Source organism: Hyaena hyaena, unplaced genomic scaffold (genome assembly GCF_003009895.1).
Source record: "Hyaena hyaena isolate Hyena2069 unplaced genomic scaffold, ASM300989v1 scaffold_434, whole genome shotgun sequence".
In the NCBI taxonomy this organism is placed as follows: domain Eukaryota; kingdom Metazoa; phylum Chordata; class Mammalia; order Carnivora; family Hyaenidae; genus Hyaena; species Hyaena hyaena.
Window position 1 is genome coordinate 1392738 of NW_024081069.1, and position 23690 is coordinate 1416427.

A 23690-nucleotide genomic window follows, 5' to 3' on the forward strand; every position below is an offset into this window, starting at 1 on the left:
CTACTTCCATAGCCTTCTATCCACACTTCAATTCTAGGTCGTTATCATATACCGATCTTCTTAAACATCCCATGCTCATGATTTTATCATCTGTTACATTAAGACTAGATTCTCCTGCATGATTTGTATGTTCCTTGGAGGTACAGCTCACGCTGTATTCTATGGAACAGTGGCTCCAGGAATTACGACTCCCCAGGAACACAACATGAAAGAAAGGCCATCTGGATTTGTAAAGTCCAACCACCTTGTAATCATTTTCCACAAACCAGGTGCTCTGCTAAATTCATTTTATGTTCATAACAATCTTACATTAATATCCCTTATGATAAAATTGAAGCTAAGTGGTTAATTATTGGTCCACATGTCAATGATAAGACCTGGTTTTAAAACCATCAAGCAGGGGGGCTGGGGTGGCGTAGTCAGTTAAGCGGCTGACTTAGGCTCAAGTCATAATCTCGCAGTTCATGAGTTGGAGCCCCGCATTGGGCTCTGTGCTGACAGCTTGGAGCCTGGAGCCTGCTTAGGGTTCTGTGTCTCTGTCTCTCTCTGCCCCTCCCTGCTCATGCTCTGTTTCTCTGTCTCTCAAAAATAAGTATATGTTAAAAAAATTTTTTTTTAATAAAAAAATAAAACCATCAGGTAAGCTTTCACCACAATAAGCATAAGTACTTTAGCATCCCTGCTCCTGTTATTCCTCCATCTCAAGATCCCCTACTACTCCTCTTCTTTTCAAATCCTGTCTTCTTTCAAAGCCTGATTCCAATTCTACTTTCTTTCCAAAGCATTCCCCTCCACTCTATTCAATACACTTCTCTTCTTTCTCTGAATGTCCATATCCTGATAGCCTAAACCACATTAATTAAGATGGGGGAAAAATGCTGCCTCATGTTCTCCTCTCCTTGTTTCAGTCTATATGTAATTGCGACTCCAAGTAGATTATAAATCTCTTCAGTGAAAGAACTATGTTTTCAATTTTTTGTGTCTCCTCTTAACTTCTAACTTTGGACTTGTCATACACTGGATAGCTTAATAAAGACCAACTGCTGGACTCTAGAAATGGTCAAAAAGCATTCTATACTTCTTTTTCTTCTCTCTCACCCACACTGCTACCATTGTCCACTTCATTAAGCCAAGGCCGTGGCCAATTTTGGAAGTTTCTGTGTTATGTTCTTCTTTTGAGAAGTAATTTGCTAGTATATAAATAACCATAAGCTGCTCATTATTCTTGACTCAGTAATTCTACTTGGGAATATAACCTAAAGAAATAACCTAAATAAAGAGGAGAGAGAAAAAAGTAGACGAGATGATTTAGTGCTATTTACAATAACAAAAAATAACAGAGGCTAGATATTTAAAGGCCTACTTCAACCTTTAAAATTTTAATTATATAGGCCAGAAAAAAATGCTTATGGGAAGTATCAAGTAAAAAGAGCTTAAAATAAAACTATCTATGTAATTATGATAACCATAAAAATAAGAGATATGAACACAAAAGGCAAAAAGACCAATATGGTTTGCTACAGTGGTGGAACTATGACTAGAATAAGACATTCTTTAGCTTCTGAGAATGTGGAATGAATAATGCTTTATAAAAATATTATAAAACCCTGGGACTGTGCTATTTTAAGTAGAGTAACACTTGAAAAAAGCTGGTTTGGCAAAGTGGTTATAACAAAAGGACTTAATAGTAAACATTTAAACTTGTAGACTTAATAGTAAGCATCTAGTAAATAATGTTAAGATAATGGAGTAAGAAATGTAACAGAGAAATATCATATAATAAAAGTTATTATCTAGAAAAATAAAAAAATGCAAATTGCAATTTTTAAATATTTTTTATCAAGCAAAAGTGAGTCCAAACTAAAAAAGGCACATAATTTAACCTGCAAAACACCACATGAACAAGTATTATACAACAGACCTCTTTAAAGCCAATGTAGTTTTAAGTAGAAACACAATGTCTAAAGTCTGAAAGAATGTTACTCTGGTGTTAGGATGACTTGCACGCCCTGACAATGAAAAGACACCTGAACCTTTTCATTGATTCCTAGTGTTTACATCAAAACCGTATTTTCACATTATCTTACCCTTAGTAATGGTCCAGATTCCTCAACACACTGTTCTTCTGGGACTGCCACTGGTTTACTTTGCTCCATTCCAAAAGGCTGGTCAGCTCCATTTTTATAGTGGTTTGATAAAGGTATCTTTGGTTCTAACCACTCGATTGTCGTTCCTGATGAAGTAAGAGAAAACTTTCGCTGAAACTTGCTCATAATCTGGAAAGTTCAGCAGATGTGGATTTTATTAAACAATTTTGTTTTGAGCCCACAAGACTAAAAGCAATTCAACCTGTTAAGAAAGACACTCTGCAAAGTGGCCACTTGTATCTCATTAGCATGAGCACCATGATTGGGTATTTTACCACAGAGAGGCTTGCAACTTGAAATCAGATACCTTTTAAAAGAATCAGCCCCAAATAGGACTGAACTTCTTCTGGGGCAAATCCTTAAATCATAACGTATTCCTACCCTTCATAGTTGATTTGCTACCCTTACTGTAAAAAATACCTAACTGCATTAGGATTTAGGGAGTCATAATTACAGGAGGAGCCTGGGAGCATCAAACAGGAACATTTTCTTCATTTTGGGACTGAACCTTATTTCAGTAGCAATTTTCTAACCATTCAAGATAACCACCTTGATCTAATATAAGTATTGCAAATATATATCCATTCCTCTTTTTTTCAGCCATATAAAAAAGGTCCATATACTTTTAAACTGAAAGTCTCTCCTACTGAATAAATAATAGCTGACCCAGGGAAAGACAGAGGTCACATTTAGAGACCTGTCATCTTCTCAATTAATGACTCAAATGTCTCTTATTACCCTCAACTAGTTTAACAAAGTGGATTCTATGCCTAATCAATAATGGAAAATGTTCCATTTGATTTCAGAGGCTGATCTAGGTTTCACAGAAGCTTGATTATTAGAGTCCTACAGTAAGGGATGCTCAGACTATCACAGCAGAAATTACAAACACGAGGGAATTTACTTGGTCTATAATCAAATGCCAGACTTCAGTACAGGAATAAATTACAAAGTACCTACTGGGCTACCAGAGCATCCTGCCTTGCCACTCAGTTGCCTCATTTGGTGCTGGGGAGGACTCATGACTGGGGGAATGCCCTGGGTGAGTTCAAGGGGCCAGTTTCAAAATTTCAAAGAGACGAAAACATTTTGCTCCTACATTAAATTGTTTATTCTTTTTCTAAAATGTTTATTTATTTAGTTTGAGAGAGAGAGAGACAGAGAGATAGAGTGTGAGCAGGGGAGGAGCAGAGAGAGGAGAGAATCCAAAGCAGGCTTCACTCAGTACAGAGCCTGATGCGGGGCTTTGTCCCATGAACCAAGAGATCATGACCTGAGCTGAAATCAAGAGTCTGATGCTTAACTGACTGAGTCATCCAGGCACCTGTGAAATGTTTATTCTTAATATCAATTTCTAGATGTCTTTACTTATAAAAATAAAATGCACACAAACACAAAATATAAGAGATCTGACTGCTCAACCAGAGGCACCTGGGTGGCTGAGATGGTTAAGCGTCTGACTTCGGCTCAGGTCATGATCCTGTGGTTCATGAGTTTGAGCCCTGATACATTGAGCTCTGTGCTGACAGTGCAGAGCCTGCTTGGGATTCTCTCTCTATCCCCTCTCTCTGCCCCTTCCCCATGCTCTTTCTCTGTCCCTCTCTCTGAAAATAAATAAAACTTAAAACAATATATTAAATGGGCACTTGGGTGGCTGAGTCAGTTAAGTGTCCGACTCCAGGTCGGGTCATGAGCTCATGGTTTGTGGATTCAAGCCCCGTGTCAGGCTCTAAGCTGACAGCTAAGAGCCTGGAGCCTGCTAAGGATTCTGAGTCTTTTTCTCTCTCTGCCCCTCCCCCTCTCATGCTCACTCGCACACTTTCTCTCTGTCTCAAAAACAAACATTAACAAAACTTTTAAATAAAAAATATATATATATTAAAACTAAAAAATAAGAGATTGTTCAACTGATTGGAAACCACAATACTCTTTATCAAACCAATCATCCGATCTCAGGACCCCTCTAAATCAATGATCCTTGGGATAGCATACAGTAAGACCTTATGGGACTAAACAATAATTTAAACTTAGATTTAATTTCTTGTGTTATCTCAAAATTTGAGAGAAAAAGTAATTCAGTTTTTCTTTCCACAGTTATACTTTTATTATCAAGTGACTAAAGAATAAATTTTATGGACCTAATTTGGAAAACATGACCATTTATGGTAAGAAATACCAATACTAGTTAATCAATTCCACCACATACCCACAAATCCATTCTCTAAAACATAATAATGAGGGAGAACAACTTTTAAACACTTCTGTAAAGTTCAGTCTATTTCATTTGTTAATTTAAAAATGCAAATTTAGTGGCGCCTGGAAGGCTCAGTCAGTTGAACACCCAGCTCTTGATTTTGGCCCAGGTCATGTTCTTATGGTTCATGGGTTCAAGCCCCGCAGCTGGCTCTGTGCTGTGTCAGCATGGAGCCTGCTTGGAATTCTCTCACCATCTCTCTCTGCCCCTTCCCCACTCTCTCAAAATAAATAAACTTTAAAAATGTGAATTTATATTGCACATGCTTCACTAATCATGAAGCAATCATTTAAAAATAGAACTGTTCACTAAAATATACAAATGAAATTTCTAAGAATTAAAAAATTATATAGTACTTAATTATTCAAGTATTAAGTATCTAGTATATAGCACTGGGCTACTTAATGTGCTTTGCAAAAATTACATACAATAAACTGGAAATAAACTTTCATACCCCTAACAACATTATTATTACTAACACTAGAATTAACCCAAATTTCATAGCTCAAGGTAACTCATCCCATGTTCAACACAGAACAGTTAAGTAAACCAAAGATCTATCCTTTCAAAGGAACATAATGCAGTCAATAAAAATTATGTTTACCAAAAGCATAACATAAACTGGAAAATATACTTAATATTAAGTGGAAAGTATAAGATAAAAATATATATTTTCTAATAACAACAGGGTAAAACAAACAAAAACTAAGAGGGAGAGAAAACCTGGTGGGGTATGTACTAACAGTAACAGTGACAGTTTCTAGTTGATAGGATAATTCAGGATTTGTTTCTTTTTCAATTGTATAATAGTTCCTAAAATCTTTTATAATGAATGCGTGTTGCTTCGCTATAGAAGAAAATTTTTATTGGACTACTTACAATTCTTCCATGGCCCCAGTGCCTGTTTACAACTCACAACTTAGGTTATCTTATCTCTTTGGAACACACCCCCATCTCTCTCTACCCCTAAGCTAATTATTTTCTAGGCATTTCCCAGACCTTTTTCTGTCAGAAGTATTGGTCCATTTATATACTCTCCCTAAGCATTTTGTTCCCATCGTAAGTGACACTTTCCATATTACACTTAAGTATTTACCTGTTCTTCCCTAAGTGAACTATGAGTTTCTTAAGGGAAACATACATAGCTTACTGGCCTGTATAATACTGCCCTGACCTATGCCCACAACTGACATTAAACACAGTTTGTTAGCTTGAAATATTGATTTAGGTAGCCATACACTTGAAAAAGGAGGTCATATTAAATCCACATCAAGATCTAACTATGGTAAATTTTTCCTGGGCAGACTCCATATCTATATAAACTATCCTTCCACAAGGGGAGTTAGTTGGGTCAGAAAACAACTAAGTTACTACTATTAAAACAGTGTGATGCAGATGGAGGAATTGGGGATACATTGTTAAAGGGTACAAACTTGCAACGAGAAAATGAATATATTCTGGAGATCTAATGCACACCATAGTGATTATAGTCAAAATGTCGTATCATATACTTCAAAGTTGCTAAGTGACAAGATCCTAAATGTTTTCACCACAAAACAGTGTTAATTATGTAATATGATTGAGGTGTAGGCTTCCGTGGTAATCATGCTGCAATATGTGTATGTATCAAATCAACATGCTGTCTACTTTAAACCTACACAATGTTATGTGTCAATTATATCTCAATAAAGAAAAATGTGATGAGTTTATTCATCTCATTTAGTAGAAAACCTCATGTTTTGTCCACCCATGCAGTAACATTATTTTCCCCAGCTGATTAATTTCAACAAATAAGTGCTCTCAAATGCTACATGTACACCTTGTTTTTCAAACTGATAAGTGACTGACAGACTTTAGTATCCATATCTCAATATGGATATAATGAACTGTGGACTAAACCAAAAATTAAGAAATGATCCCAATATTTCTACTAAGGTCAATTGGATGAATAATGATGCCACCAATTTTAACAGAAATGTAGGAGATATGGGTTTTGAGTTCAATTTTCAACATGTAGAGTTGAGGTCTCCAAAGTGATATTCAATTACACTACACATTAGGCCTAAAATCGTTTTAGATTTGAAAAAGGCCACAATAAGATTTTCATTAACATTAATGTGATAATTAAAAACCAAGAGGCTCCCTGGTTTCCTTTCTTTTTTTTAATTTTTTTATTAAGACTTTTTAGGAGTGAGAACAAATGCAATCTTTCCACGTATAGGCTCTTAATGTTAAGTCCTACTTTTAATCTACAACTTACCTGAAGACAGTGAGCCCTTCTGATGTGAGGCGTGCTGTAACTGCAGAATATGAAAGCAGTCGTTTAAGCAGTTCATAGTCGCCATGGAAGTAGCTTTGAGCATTAAGAGATCCTGGTCCAAGGAACTAAGATGGCCAGAAGCAGGAAGGCATTCAATTCGCCTAATTAAGTCTCTTTGTTGTCCTTCAGCGTGAGACATCATCTAAGGGAAACAACAGTTCCGTGTGTCCCACTCATGATTTCTGTTGTATCACATATACAGTTTCCATTTTAATTACCATATTCAGCTTCTGAGCCTTTTATGGCTTATATTAGGCTTACAAATCTATTTTAAGTTTGGCTATTCTCAATTAGTGAGCACTTAATAGTGCAATGGTGCTAAAGATGAGGACCTCTGGCAGCTGCACTTTTTCTTTGGAAGCAACAAAGCTCAAAAGCCTTAACAAGCCTTTTATTAACAGTATACATTTGTACAAGCCATCAAAAAAACATTCTGGATCATCTTCAATAACATCATTAAATATACCATTACAAAGTAAAATTAGTTCCCAGTCTGGGCTCTTAAGCTCTTTCTTCTCAGTACCTCTGGTCAGGCTCAAATTGAACCTACACTGAGAGCATGATGGTTTCCCTGCTTCCTTTTCTCTTAATCTAACCTTTTGGTCCCATTAGCCTGACAGTGAAGCAAGTGCTGTCTTGTATAAGCTTTTCAGGTTAAAAGAGTTTAATGCGCTCTACTTTGATCAAGAGCTCAGTCCACTTTTCCTGACAGAGCCAATAGAATAACAATGATTGATAAGGAACCCAATATTTTTAAATGAAAGCTGAATTTATTATGCTTAATTACTTTACTGAATGTACTATGCTTAATTACTCAATTGTGAGCAGAAGGTTCTCAGACTGCCTATCTTTTAAACACTATTTTAATTCACATAGAAACGTGGAGAGACTCAGCTTTCAGAGGCTCTGTTTCAGATAATTTTTTTAATTTATTCATTTTGCGGGGAGGAGAGAGAGGGAGGGAGAGAGAGAGAGAGGGAGGGAGAGAGAGAGAGGGAAGGAGAGAGAGAGGGAGGGAAGGAGAGAGAGAATAAGTGGGGGAGGGGCAGAGACACAGAATCCCAAGCAAGCTCTGTGCCATCAGCGTAAAGCCCCGACGTGGAGCCTGAACTTACAACCGTGAGATCGTGACTTGAGCCAAGATCAAGAGTTGGACGCTTAACCAACTGACCTCCCCAGGTACCTCTCCAGATGACTTTTAATACAGTTCATCAGAGGGCTAAAGAGAGATGCAAATATCCCACCAAAAAACCCAGTGTGTCATACATGATATAGCCCATGAAAACATATGTCACAGTAATGGCTCAAACATTCATCCATATGAATGAATTTATGAATTTATATCCATATAAAAAGGTTTTAAATGAAAAGTATGGTTATGAAGATATCCATATGTACACATTTACACATGCATATATATGTGTGCTTTGTGTGTATGTTTCACAAATACATTTTAGGACTAACTTCCAGAAATCCAAACTTATGAATAAGTGCAACCACTTTGGCCAACGGTTTGGCAATATTTACTAAATATACAGAGTTAGGGGCGCCTGGGTGGCTCAGCTGGTTAAGTGTCTGACTCTTGATTTCAGCTCAGGTCATAATCTCATGGTTTATGAGATCGAGCCCCATCTGGGCTCTGTACTGACAGCCTGGAGAATGCTTCGGATTCTCTTGCCTTCTCTCTCTGCCTCTCACCTAGTCTCTTTCTCTCTTCCTCTCTCAAAATAAATAAACTTTAAAATAGATCTATATATAGTTAGAAAATTATAATTTATGACCGAACAATTACACTCATATATTTGTCAACCAATATATAAATATTGATATATATATATGTTCAGCCCCGTCCCCAATCTCTAGGGAGAAGAGGGCTGGAGGATGAATAAATCACCAACAGTCAGTGATTCAGTCAATCATACCTACCTAATGAAGCCTGCATAAAAAAACCCAACAGGAGGAAGCTCAGAGAGCTTCTGGTTGGTGAACACTTGGAAGTACTAGGAGGGTAGAGCTTCCATGCCCTTTCCCCCATATCTGGCCCTGTGCATCTCTTACATCTATCTCTCCCTGAGTTATTTATAATGTTGAAATTGAATTAAATTATAGAACACACAGCTGGTGTCCACAGAGAATTAGAGAATTGCTTGGTGGTGGTGGTGACTTCATACATTTGGTGAGCAAAGTACGTAAGTATAGAGCGTTATAGTATAGCACAGGAGAAACACAGGAGTGTTTTTTTTCTTTACAGAATGACTATTAGAAACTACAGATATTCACACTTGGAGGTATGTGGTAGACATTTCCTAAAAATTAAAGAAAATAAACCTGTCACTTCAAGAAAAGCCAACAATATTTACTGTCAATTTTAAAATCTGAGATTTAAAATGAAAAGAATTTTGGAAAACCTTTGTTAACATAAACTTGGCAATTTCCAAACATTGAAAGCCTTTTCTAATGAGATCAGTGAGGACATTAATGAATGGGAATTTTTGATATTGTATGATTAAGATAGATAAACATTTGCAAGACCTGCATAACTCTGTGAGACAGTATTTTCCAAATGACTACTGCATAGTGTAAAAAATCATGCAGAGATTAAAGATACTTTCAAAGCGCAAGACAATCCAATAGATTTTCATGTAGCAGAAGAGGAAAATTTCATGGATATGTATTAGATTCCACATTGCATGTAACATTTAAGAAACTGCTACTGTCAACTTTTCATGCAGGACCAAAGAATAGCCACAATTATCTTAAAAAGATATTAAAATATTCTTCTACTTTCCAATCACTCACTACACAGACACCTAATAGCTCTACCAAATTTAACTCAGGAATATTTAGAACCTAACAACTACATCTTTTATTAACTAGAATTATTTGGTACTCTTTGAAAGAGGGAAATGGTGGGAAAAGGTAACATAAGGATTCAACTATTCTATTTTTGTGTTTGTTTGAAATTGTGTACTTGTATCTTTTTTTTTAAAGTCACTTGTTTGGCCATACAGTCTTCCCAATAGACTTAAAACAATTTTGATTATAAATGTTACATCAAAGGACTTTGTACTTTTACTGGAGTAATGAAAGATAAAGACTGGAAAGTAAGGGTACCCAGGAAATAGTAAAGAAACTCAGGACATCACCTATAATCAGGGAATCTTTATGACTTAAAAATTATCTCAGCATAGTAGACAAAACATTTGAGTGCCCCAGAAGACACAAACAGGATTCAATTTATTTTGTGACAAAACCAAACAAGCTATATTATTTTGTGCATTTTTACTTGACTTCAATTCATACTTACTTCTCTGACTTCCACAAGATGGTCTGGAGGTAAGTGAGCTCTTTTGTTCACTGATTGTAGTTTGGAATGTCCAACATTAAAAAAAGAAATGGCATTTTGACTTGGTCTCCTTTGGGATATAGGAGAATTACCACTAGATGCAAGTGAGAAGCTCCGTGATTTCAGAGGAGGATTATTCTATTAGACAAAGAAAATCATTCATTCTCAAAAATTTTAGGCTAATCTTCACCTACTATATATACTTTAGGCTTACATGTGAACGGTTTTAAAAGTCAAATTAACCTCAGAATTGACTATAGGAACCTTTTCGAAAATGATAAAATTTAAGACACCCAAAGTTTAAACATCTGAGACATCCAAAAGTAAACTTATAATTTATTTAGAAAATTAATTCCAGGTTTGTACTGTCAAGAATATTTTTTCACATTTTACAAATATAGAACAAGAAACTTCTAATTTCAGATTTGTAAACACACTGAGTGAAGCAAAATGTACTCAGCAATATTCAATATAATACATTTTCTAATGTAGTATGCAAGCATCTTCGGAATAAGCTACTACTTTCTGATCACTGCCAATGACTGCAATCTTGTAGTATGAGTAAAGCCCTTGTGATGACTGGGCAGTAGGCCTAAATCACAAACAACTTTTTACAATTTATTTATGGAAAGAAAAAAACACTGGGAAAAAAAATCTTTTTTAAGTCAAGCTATTACCTACGTAAGGAATCCTTTAACTATGCTGCTTAGCTGTTACTTTATAGAGTTCTCCAACCTCAGATTTCAAGTACTAAGACCAATCTGTCCATCTTAAAAAAACAAAAACCATTCCAAAGAAGATATACAAATGATCAATAACACATGGAAAGATGTTCAACATTATTAGTCATTAGGGAAATGAAATAAAAAACTACAGTGAGATTCTACTTCACATATACCAAGATGCTATTACAATTAAAAAAAAAAAAAAAAGAAGGGGCAATAACAAGTATTGGTGAGTATGCGGAAAAACTGAAACCCTCATACATTGCTGGTGAGAATGTGAAATGGTTCAGCCACTCTGAAAAACAGTTTGGTGGCTCCTCAAAAAGTTAAACAGGGAATCACCACATGCCCCAGTGAATCCACTGCTAAATATACACCTCACTAAAATCATGTGTTCTCACAAAAACCTATACACAAATGTTATTCATAATAGCCACAAAATGGAAACAACTCAAATGCCCACCAACTGATAAATGGATAAACAATATGTGGTGTATCCATACAATGGAATATTATTTGGCCACACAAAGGAATAAAATATGATACGTGCAATGACATGAAAGAACCTTGAAAGCATTAGGTGTATATAAAAAACTAAGGGACAAACAGAACTGGGGACGCATGGGTGGCTCAGTTGGTTGAGCATTCAACTCTTGATTTTGGCTCAGGTCATGATCTCATGGTTTTGAGAGATCAAGCCCCACATCAAGCTCTGTGCTAAGCATAAAGTCTGCTTGGAATTCTCTCTCTCTCCCTCTCTTTCTGCCTCTACCCCACTTGCACTCTTTTTCTCTCTAAATAAATAAATAAACATAAAAAAAAGAACAAGAAGTAAACATACAATAAAATTTGTTTTTTTTAATTTTTAAATTTTTTAAAATTTATTTATTTATTTTTGAGAGACAGAGAAAGCAAGTGGGGGAGGGGCAGAGGGAGAGAGAGAATCCCAAGCAGATACCCCACTGTCAGCATGGAGCTCAATGAGGGACTATAAATCATGAACCATGAGATCATGACCTGAGCCGAAATCAAGAGGTAGATGCTTAACCAGCTGAGCCATTTGGGTGTCCAATAAAATTTGTTTTCTAACTCTAAAAAATATTATGTAGGGGCGCCTGGGTGGCTTAGTCGGTTAAGCGTCCGACTTACGCTTAGGTCATGATCTCGCGGTTCGCGGGTTCGAGCCCCGCGTCGGGCTCTGTGCTAACTGCCAGCTCGGAGCCTGGAGCCTATTTCGGAGTCTGTGTCTCCCTCTCTCTCTGACCCTCCCCTGCTCATGCTCTCTCTCTCTCTCCTAGAAATAAATAAAAAATATATTTAAAAAAAAAATAAATAAAATAAAAAATAAAAAATATTATGTAAAGTATGAGAAGCCAGACACAAAAAAACACATATTGTATGATTCTATCTTTATAAAAGGCCCAGAATGGACAAATCCATAGAAACAGAAAATGGATTAGTGTTTGCCAGGAGCTTGGAAAGGGGAGAACAGAGAGTGACTGCTCATGGATGTGGGTTTTTGGAAGGTCATGGGAACTAGGTAGTTGCAATGGTTGTACAATCTTGTGAATTTATTAAAACCAACACAACTGTACACTTTAAAGGGCAAATTTTAGGGGCTCCTGGGTGGCTCAGTGGGTTAAGCATCCAACTTCGGCTCAGGTCATGATCTCCCGGTTTCTGAGTCAGGCCCCGCGTCAGGCTCCGTGCTGACAGCACAGAGCCTGTTGCAGATCCTGTGTCTCCCTCTCTCTCTGCTCCTCCTCTACTACCGTAGAGACAGTGCACACTGTGTCTCTTCTCTCAAAATAAACAAACACTAAAAACTTTTTAAAGGGTAAATTTTATGGTATGTGAATAGTCCCACAATTTAAAGACATAAAAAATATACAAGACATTCGTTTCCCCATTTTTGTGCATTAATGTCGTAAATGAAATCCACATACCTTTCCAATAGCTTCAGTGTGATGCTGTGTACATAACTGAAGTCTGCTAACCCAATGTTGTCGCTCTTTAGCATCTGTGGCTGATAAAAAGAATCTGAACGTTATTCACTTTTGTATTTATTTTTGGAATAATTAATTGTCTACAGCATGAAGAACAGATAATTTAAAACTAGGGATTGGTCCTACTCTCCCCAGAGCAAATGTAGCAGGGAGGGAGGAAAAAGGCCCAAGCATCAATTTTGTTATGTAATACAGTAGCTGGATGTGATGCGGATATTTCGGGATATGAGACTTGACATGTCTTAAGTTTCTCATAAAAATACACTCTTATTTAGAAAAATAACTTTTATTAAGCATCTGATATGTATTAGATATTTTCATATCTCTTGCAGCATGCTCAGTTAGGATTATGTGTATTAAATAAAAAACACAAATTAAATTTATCTAAACAAAAACTGTATTTTTTAAATAAATATGAACATTTTAATAAATCCAACTTTTTTTTTTTTTTTTTAATGTTTTATTTATTTCTAGGAGAGAGAGAGACAGCGTGAGCAGGGGAGGGTCAGAGAGAGAGGGAGTCACAGAGTGAAACAGGCTCCAGGCTCTAAGCTGGCAGTCAGCACAGAGCCCGACGCGGGGCTCGAACCCACGAACCGCGAGATCATGACCTAAGTGAAAGTCGGACGCTTAACCGACTGAGCCACCCAGGCGTCCCTAATAAATCCAACTTTTGTGTATTAGTTACTAAAAACCTCAAAGAGGGCATGCAAACCAAATCAAGAAAAGGGGTTAAATACAAATCCATGGCAAACATAAAAAATATCAATTAGAGAGGTGCCTGGGTGGCTCAGTCGGTTATGCATTTGACTTAAGCTCAGGTCATCATCTCATAGTTTGTGAGTTTGAGCCCCACATTAGGCTCTGCACTGACAGTGCTTAGGATTCTCTCTCTCCTTCTCTCTCTGCCCCTGTCCTGCTCATGCTCTCACTCTCTCTCGAAATAAACTTTAAAAAAATATATTATTTAGGGGGGGCGGGGGGGATGGGCATGGAGGAGGACACTTGGGATGAGCACTGAGTGTTATGTGGAAACTAATTTGACAATAAACTATTTGTAAAAAAAATAAAATAAAATAAAGATTGAAACTGTGCACATTAAACGTGCACATTATAAATTAAAAAAATAAATAAATAAACATTAAAAAATATATATATATTATTTAGAAAAGCCTATGTTTTTCAATTTTTCAGTAATCAGGGTTTTGCGTACACAATATTTTACAGGAGCCAATGATAAACACACTTGTTCATTCTGCCGCTTGAAAAAAGTTATTTATTAAAATAGATTTCATAAATTCTTGTAGCAATTCTAAGATTTTTGGATGTTATACCTACATCATCGACGACAGTAGCTTCTGTTTCCAAAACCCAAATGAAAGCAGGGAAGTACATCAACTTCTCAAGGGAAGAAGAAAGTAACACTATTAATTCTCATATCTCGATCATACCTCTGAGTTTATACTGTTCCCCACTGGCAGCATTTACAGTGAAAGTGTGAGAGTCCTCATCACTAGGTGATATTACAGCTCCTGCAAGCTGCAGTGTACCTCTGGGTTTTTGATTTCTAGACTGTTCATTCACAAAGTACTCCAATAACCCAGCTTCATTGTTTAAAACAAAAAACCTGTAATGATAAAAAAAAAAAAAAAGTCATAATTTTTAAACATTCTCCTTGTCAAACTAAAGCAAAATAAATTTTAATCATCACACATTGGGGTTTTTGCTATTAAAGAAATAAAATTCAAAAGCAGCTCAAGAAGCACTTGGACACTAGGTTAGGTTTCCTGGCAATAAAGCTTACTGAAAAATTGAATGAGTTTAACAAATGATATGAAACTGGGGAACCTGAATGGATGGCTCAGTCAGTTAAGCATCCAAGTTTGGCTCAGGTCATGATTTCAGGGTTCATGGGTTTAAGCCCCACGTTGGGCTCTATGCTGACAGCTAGGAGCCTGGAGCCTGTTTCAGATTCTGTCTTCCTCTCTCTCTGCCCTGCTCCCCTCACAGTCCATCTCTCTCTCTCTAAAATAAACATTAAAAAAAATTTTTTTAATAATAAAATAAATAAATAAATGATACAAAACCTTCAGCTGAGGGAAAGGCATTTAATAGGGAAGAGGCATACCAGATAATGTAATAAGGAAACAAAAGATAGCATCCTTTCAGAGGAAGATTTCTCTCTAGAATTCATTAACAGAGAAGGTACACTGCTCAAAGACAAATGGTAGTGAGAATTTTTATTTAAAATTCACTGGAGGGGCACCTCCTGGGTGGCTCAGTTGGTTAAGGGTCTGACTTTGGCTCAGATATTGATCTCACGGTTCATGAGTTCAAGCCCTGAATCGGGCTCTCTGCTGTTAATACAGAGCCTGCTTCAGATCTTCTGTCTCCCTCTCTCTGTCTCTATCTTTCTCTCTCTCAAAAATAAACAAACATTTTTAAAAAAATTCACTAGAAACTAATCAAAATATGAGTCCTGAGGATAATCAAAGGCTGGGTAAGAAAATTAATCTGATTTAAGATTTAATCACTGAAATATACAATGAGAATAATGTCAGGGTAGAAAGATTTTGTGAGTGTGTCATGAAATAGGTCACAACTTAAGACTACTTATCCTGTTTAAAAATGTAAAAGCTGCAACTGGAGATGCAAAAGCAGGAGGAATTTGAAACTAAATGATGAAATACTGATACACTTTCGAAAAGAATTTGATGTTCTGATTTGGTTCCAGACTAACTACTTCAGGAAATATATTAATTCAGGTTCCAGTTTAAGTAATACAATAGTTCTTTTTCTAAAAACTCTAAAAAGTTTCATTAAAAAAAAATTAATGTTCATGTTCAGAGCATTTTGGCATTTACCAGTTACTGTATTCCATTAACACTAGACAATTTGATCCAGTTCAAGGTCCTAGAAGAAGCTGTCTTAAGCAACAGGCAAACGTACCAACCATATCAAACTGAGAGAAAATGAAATCAGCCTTCTATTCAAGGAAAGAAAAACTGCTCAGAAGCAAGCAAAAGTTGAAAGTGGTTGCCTGAGAAGGGAGATGGAAAAGCAAAGAGCAACGGTTTCTCTTGTTCATCTTTTAGTATGATTCTAATTTTTAAAATTATGTGCACGGGGCACCTGGGTAGCTCAGTTGGTTAAGTGTCCGACTTTGGCTCAGGTCATGATCTCACGGCTAGTGAGTTCGAACCCTGCATTGGGCTCTGCACTGACAGCTTAGAGCCTGGAGCCTGCTTCAGATTCTGTGTCTCACTGTCTTTCTCTGCCCCTCCCTTGCCTGTGTGCATGCATTCTTTCTCTCTCTCAAAAATAAATGTAAAAACTAAATTAAAATAAAATTATGTTTACATATTTTGATTTTAAAAATTAGTATTTTGGAGAGCTTTCAAATTTCCATTTTATTAATTACTAGAAGAGTTAAACACTTTTTCATGTATTTATTGATCATCCAGTTCTATTTTGTATGTTGAAATACCCCTAAAGTAACAGTATTAAGAAACAGAGCCTTTGGGAGTTAATTAGTCATAAGAAGCCTCATGAATGAGATTAGTGCCTTTATAAGAGAGACCCAAGAGCTCTTCCTTGACCCTTTTTCAGTCATCTGAGAATACAGGAAGTCTATGATAGCAAAAGGACCTTCTCCTAGCAATGCTGGCACCCTGATCTTGAACTTCTAACCTCCAGAACTGTGAGAAACGTTTGTAAGTCACCCTATATAGAAGTCAGTCTGTAGTATTTTGTTATAGCAGCCCTAATACACCAAGAAATGAATTTACTACACAAAAAATTAATCAAATAAACAGAAAAAGAAACAGGAGTGGGTTAGTATGTAAGCAATCTCTTCGAATTGTATGGAATTTCATTATATTTCAATAAAGCTGTTAACAAAAAGAACAAACAAAAATGAAGGAAGAAACAAAGGAACAAAGGAATAAGAAATATCTTTTCACTGTTTTAACTAGTAAGTACAATTCATTTCAAATAGCCAAAGAAAATGACTGGTCTCTTCTCTTAAAAGTAGTCAAGCAAATGCAGAGTACAATGTTTGGAAATCTCAAGTTTGCTGTGAACAACTTCTTATCTCAAAAGTACTACCACAAATTTACAATATGGGAGGCACCCACCTAGATACACAGCAAATACCCAATAACTGCTGACTATAGTCAATAATACTATATTGCATATTTGAAAGTTGCTGACAATAGATCTTAAAAGTTCTCATCACACACAAAAAAGTTTTGTAACCATGCATGGTGACGATGTTAGCTAGACTTATCATGGTGATCATTTCACAACATATACAGATAACAAATCATTATGTTGTACACCTAAAACTATTATGTTACATGTCAATTATGCCTCAATAAAAAAAATGAGGGGCACCTGGGTGGCTCAGTCAGTTAAGCATACAACTCTTGACTTCCACTCAGGTCATGATCTCATGGTTCAAGAGATCGAGCCCCACATCAGGCTCTAAACTGATCTTTTATTTGCTTTATTATTATTATTTTTTTTTCCTTTGAGAAAGATTAAGAGAGAAAACCCAAGCAAGGAGGAACAGAGACAGAGACTGAAAAAGAGAATCTTAAGCAGGCTCCACCAATGCGGGGCTTGATCTCACAACCATGGGATCATGACCCAAGCCAAAATCAAAAGTTGGATGCTTAAATGACTGAGCTACCCAGTATCCCTGATCATCCTTTTAATAACAAGATGATGCTATTGGCCCACTGGCATAATAGAGCATTTTGGGCTATCTTTTATTGTACATAGATTAATCCAAATGTTCCTCCTTTATCCCTTCTATGAAGGCAAATTTTATAAGATGTGTAGTTTGGAGATAGAGAAACAATTTACATAGTGAAGAAATTTAACAAAGCCATTTTGCCCAGAAGGTAATTGACTCTTGATGGAGTCATTATGAGCAAGTTGGACTAACCAATAAACTAAACCAATAAAGAAAATGTAGAACCAAAGATTAAATGTAACTGGGAAACAAGATTCAGCATGAACCCTGACATGCAGAAAACTTAGCTAAGTTGTTAAAAGAAAATACCGTTAAAATTGGCAAATAATTGTGTTTTTGTGCAATAAAAACTGTCAATCTGGGGAAATGACTTATCTTTGAAATAACTGACATCTTAAAATGAATTATCATCAAAATGCAACTTTAATCTAAAAATATTTTGACTTGGAAGTCTATCTTATAATGACAAAAATAAACTTTAGAGAAGATTTTTGTAAAGAAAGGCAACCATGTGCAACCAGTGGCCAATGGATCTTTTCGGTGGACTCCCTCATGCAATGATCAACCTGTCACTTCTCCCGGTCTCAAGTTGCCACTGACCTGACATTCCATCTTGAAAACATACTAACTTTGATATACTTTTATATGGTTTGGAGCTTTCTTACTCTGTTCCACTTCTGAGAGTTTCTCAGTGTTATTCAATATTACAAGAATGAGTTGGTGATGGGGCACTTGGGTGGCTCAGTGGGTTAAGCGTCTGACTTTGGCTCAGGTCATGATCTTGCAGTTTGTGAGTTCGAGCCCCACGTCAGGCTCTGTGCTGACAGCTCAGAGTCTGGAGCTTGCTTCAGAGTCTGTGTCTCCCTCTCTCTCTCTGCCCCTCTGCTGCTTGCATTCTGTCTCACTCTCTCTCAAAAATAAATAAATACCTTAAAAATTAAAAAAAAAAAAAACAAGAATGAGAGTTGTTGGATGTTGGAGGAGAAAGTTAACCTATCTTCCTTGTAAGAAAGAGAACAAAGAATAGTGCTAAAAGCAAAGTGATATAAAAATTTTAAAAATTAATAATCTGTATGTCATTTGAGTGTATAAGCCCTCAAAATTTTTCAAAAAACCTGAAGTGAAAAATATAACATGAAAAGATTATCTTGACTTTGTTTTTTTTTCTTAATAAAAGATGGGAACCTTGGAGAAGTGCCCTTCCCACTTCAGTAGGGATGATTCCCTTCTAAGTTTTCATACTCAGCCTGTCTTATGATCTCTAGCTTCCTGCATAACACTCTTATTTGGATTACCTAATGTCACTTCCAAATAAACATAGCCCAAATTGCCATCTCTGTTAAACAATCACATTTTCATCAGTGCCTCTATTCTTTAAGATGTCTTAAAATCATTCTTCCATAAATTATATCCCATTTTCAAGTTGTTTAAGATAGGAAAGTAAATTCAGTTCCTACTGGGGCGTCTGGGTGGCTCAGTCGGTTGAATGTCTGACTTTGGCTCAGGTCGTGATCTCATGGTTTGTGAGTTCAAACCCCACATCAGACTGTGCTGACAATTCAGAGCCTGGAACCTGCTTCAGATTCTGTGTCTCCCTCTCTCTCTGTCCTTTGCACGTGTTCTCTGTCTCTCTCTCAAAAATAATTAAACATTAAAAAAACTAAAAAATATATTCAGCTCCTGTTATACTATCACGGCCAAAAACAGAAGCCTCAAAATGACATGTGAATTAGAAGCAGCATGATAATAATGTAAAAACATATATTTTGGAGTCAAAAACTATTTGGGTTCAAATTCCACCATTATAATTTTTAAAAAGTTTAAAAACCACAGTGAAATACCACTTCACATCTATTATGATGGCCGTTATTAAGAAAAAAGAAAAAGAAAACAACAAGTGTTGGTGAGGATGTGGAGAAATTAGAACATTTGTGCACAGCTGATAGGAATGTAAAATGGTGTAGCAGCTATGGAAAATGGTATGGAAATTCCCCCCAAAAATTAAATACAGAATTACCATATGAGTCAGTAATTTCACCTCTGGGTATATACACAAAAACATGAAAGCTGAGACTTGAATGAATATTTGTACAGCAATATTCATAGCAGTTTTATTCACAACAGCTAAAAGGTACAAGCGACTCACCTGTCCACTGACAGATGAATATAAAGTGTGGTACATACATTCAATACAATACTATTCAGCCTTAAAAAGGAAGGAAATTCTAATACATGCTACAACATGGATAAACCTAGAAGACATTATGCTCAGTGACATAAGCCAGGCACAATATTTGTTTTTTTGTATGATTCCACTTATATGAGGTACGTAGTCAAAGCACAGAGACAGAAATTAGAACAGTGGTTGCCCAGAGCTGGGTGGAGAAAGAAATGGGGAACTACTGTTTAGTGGGTACAGTTTCATTTTGAGAAGATGCAAAAAGTTCTACAGATTAGTGGTTATGGATGCACAACAATGAATGCATTTAATGCCACCAAACTGAACATTTATACAAGGTTAAAATGATAAATTTTATTTTGTGTATACTTTGACACAATGAAAAATAATAATAAAAGTTTAATCCCCCTGCTTCACAACTACTAGTTCTACAAAATATGCAAGATAGCTGGTTTTGCTCCTCACTGACTATCTGTATGGCCTCAGGCTGGCTATTTAAACTCTCCAAGGTCCCAGAGAAGTTTGAGGATCCTGCACAAAACAGGTACCTAAACACAAATTTGTCTGCTGCCTCCAAACTATCTCCTAAAAGCCTAATCACTACAAGTATTTTAAAAAGCCCAAGGCAGGCAAACAAGTAATTATAATCCTAGTATAATGCTAACTTTTGTCTCTTCAATAAAGTGTTGGGGAAACTGGACAACTACACGCAAAAGAATGAAACCAGACCACTTTCTTATACCATATAAAAAATAAACTCAGTTGGTTGAGTGGCCCACTCTTGATTTCAGCTCAGGTCGTGATCTCACTGTTTGTGGGTTCGAGCCCCGTGTCAGGCTCCTGCTGACAGCACAGACCCTGACTGGGATTCTCTCTCCCCGTCTTCCTCTCTCAAAATAAATAAATAAACTTAAAAAGCTTAAAAAAAAAACCCTCAAAATGGATTAAAGACTTAACTATAAGAATTGTAACCATAATACTTCCAGAAGAAAACATAGGCAGTATTTGACACTGGTCTTAGCAATATTATTTTGGATCTGTTCCCTCAGACAAGGACAACAAAGGCAAAAATAAACAACCAGGATGACATCAAACTAAAAATCTTAAAAAAAAAATTTTTAAATGTTTATTTTTGAGAGAGAAAGAGAGGGAGACAGAATCTTAAGCAGGCTCCAGGCTCGAGCTGTCAGCACAGAGCCCAACATGGGGCTCAAACTAATAAGCGGTGAGATCAAGACCTGAGCCGAAGTCAGACACCCAACCGGCTGAGCCAGCCAGGCGTCCCTAAACTAAAAATCTTTTGCAAAGTGAATAAAAGCATCAACAAAATGAAAAGGCAACCTACTGAATGGGAGAAGATATTTACAAATGATATATCCAATAAGGGAAACATCCAAAATATATAAAGAACTCATAAAATTCAATATCAAAAAAACAAACAATCCAGTTAAAATATGGGCAGAGGACCTGAATAGAAATTTCTCCAAAAAAAGACATGCAGATGGCCAACAGGCATATGAAAAGATGCTCCAGTCAGGGAAATGCAAATCAAAAGTACAATGAGATATCGCCTCCACCTGTTAGAATGTCTCAAATCAAAAACACAAGAAATAACAAGTGCTTGCAAAGATAGGGAGAAAAAAACAACCCTCCCTTGTGCACTGTTGGTGGGAATGCAAACTGGTGCAGACACTGAGGAAAACAGTATGTAGGTTCCTCAAAAAATTAAAAATAGAACTGTCCTATGATCCAGCAGTCATACTAACTGGGTATTTACCCAGAGAATAAAAAAACACTAATTCCAAGGGATACATGCCCTGCTATGTTTAGAGCAGCATTATTTTACCATAGCCAAGATATAGAAGCAGCCCAAGTATCCATCGACTGATGCATGGATAAAAAAGATGTGATCTACATACATACATATGTGTTTGTACTATTTGTGTATTATTTGGCCATAAAAAAAGAATGAAATCCTTCCACTAGTAACAATATGGATGAAGCTAGAGAGTATTATGGTAAGTGAAATAAGTCAGTCAGATAAGGACAAATACCATAGGATTCCACTCATGTGTAATTTAAGAAACAAAACAAAGGAACAAAGAGGAAAAAAAAGAGACAAACCAAGAAAAAGACTATTAAGAGAACAAACTGATGGTTATGGGGGGTTGGGGGGGAGATGGGTAAAATAGGAAAATATAGAAATAAAAAAATAAAAATAGAACTACCATATAATCCAACAATTCCACTTCTAGGTATTTATCTGAAAAAAATGAAAACACTAATTTGAAAAAACACATGTGCCCTATGTGCATCACAGCATCATTTACAATACCCAAGACATGGAAGCAACCTAAATGTGTACTGATATGATAAGTGGGTGAAAAAGATGTGGTGCAGGTAAAGATAAACACAAACACACACACACAATGGTATATTACTCAGCCATAAAACAGAATGAAATGTTGCCACTGTTGACAACATGGATGAGCTTAGAGGTCATTACACTAAGTGATTTAAGTCAGAAAGACAAATACCGTAAGATTTCACTTATATCTGGAATCAGATATAAAAACAAAACCAACACACAAAACAGAAACAAATTCACTGATGAGGTGGGATAAACAATATAGGTAAAGAGAATTAGGTACAATTTTCTGGTTATAAAATAAGACAAAAGAACGTAATGTACAGTGTAAGGAATGCAGTCTAGTACTGTAACAACTTGGTATGGTGACAGATGGTAACAAGACTAATGTGACCATTTTGTAAGACATATAAATATCAAGTCACTATGTTTTAGTACACCTGAAACTAATAAAATACTGTATGTCAATTATTCTTCAATAAAAAAATATATTAACTTCTGAGACATTTGGAGCCTGCCATATGGAGAGACATCAATTCCTCTCACCCTCTAAAAAGAAGAATTTACTGGACTTTTAGATAACTGTAAATCCTTCTCTAGAAGGTTTCCCATCCATGTTTGTACTGAAGTAATATCAGAATATAAAATTATCAGCCCCACTTCTGGTCTCTTAGGAGACGGATATGACACAGAATAATCACTTACCTGTATTGCCACCCAGTGACAAGGTTGGTGTACTTCATTAAGTAGCCATATACATTTTCCATGTGATCACTGTTTCAAAAAGATCAGAATACACCACAGTCAGTGAAAAGTTAGAAGAAATATCAGGAAGTTAACTGAACAGCTTAAAAAATAGCTGTAGACACATATGTATTCTACAAATGCCTCAAACTTTCTTTAGAAGTGAAATTTATAGGGGTGCCTGGCTGGCTCAGTTAGTACAGTAGGCAACTCTTTTGATCTCAGGGTCATGAGATCAAACCTCATGTTGGGCATGGAGTCTACTTAAAATAAAATAAAAATAAAAATAAGAAGTAAAATTTATAGGTTAACAAACAAGAGGTATTTAATCTCCCAATTTGATATCCATAGCCCTTTATTTTACCAGATTTCTTCAGAACAAGTATAATTCCCCATAAGTTATTATAGATCATAATATTTCAAATATAAAATTATATAAATACAAAATTACACAAATATAAAACAAATATACTATAAATATAATAAATATTTTATGTAACAATTCAATACAAAGAAGTAAAATACAGTTTTATGATTCTAGAATAAACCAGAAAAGGTCTCTACATTGAACAGTGCCCGTCCCCCCCCCCCCCCCCCCCCCCCACCCAAGCAACTCGGCGACGGGGGTGGCTGACGGGACTGTTTGAAGATCTGTCACCTGGCCGGGCTGTTTATTTGTGTTTTCACTGGACTGCGGGAATCTTTGGGGCCCCGAGTAAGGGGCAAGCTGGGTCCCCTCGCTGTGTGGCTTGAGGTCAGTCAGGTTCCCCTGCTGGGCCTTAGTTTCCCCATCTGCTTTATCACCCCCTCTGTTCTGGAGACAGAAATGAAAGCATCGTTGA

General features: G+C 36.3%; 1 protein-coding gene across 1 annotated transcript in view; it reads right to left on the reverse strand.

Annotated features, from left to right (window-relative positions):
- Positions 1 to 23690, reverse strand: part of OSBPL11 (oxysterol binding protein like 11) — an 84732-nt gene that overhangs the window by 36142 nt on the left and 24900 nt on the right. Inside the window, exons 2-7 of the mRNA XM_039253043.1 lie at positions 22810 to 22878; positions 14250 to 14425; positions 12739 to 12818; positions 10029 to 10205; positions 6662 to 6863; positions 2088 to 2233 (exon numbers count right to left, since the gene is read on the reverse strand). Of these exons, the coding sequence (XP_039108974.1) occupies positions 2088 to 2233; positions 6662 to 6863; positions 10029 to 10205; positions 12739 to 12818; positions 14250 to 14425; positions 22810 to 22878 (850 nt within the window). The remainder of the gene's footprint in view (positions 1 to 2087; positions 2234 to 6661; positions 6864 to 10028; positions 10206 to 12738; positions 12819 to 14249; positions 14426 to 22809; positions 22879 to 23690) is intronic.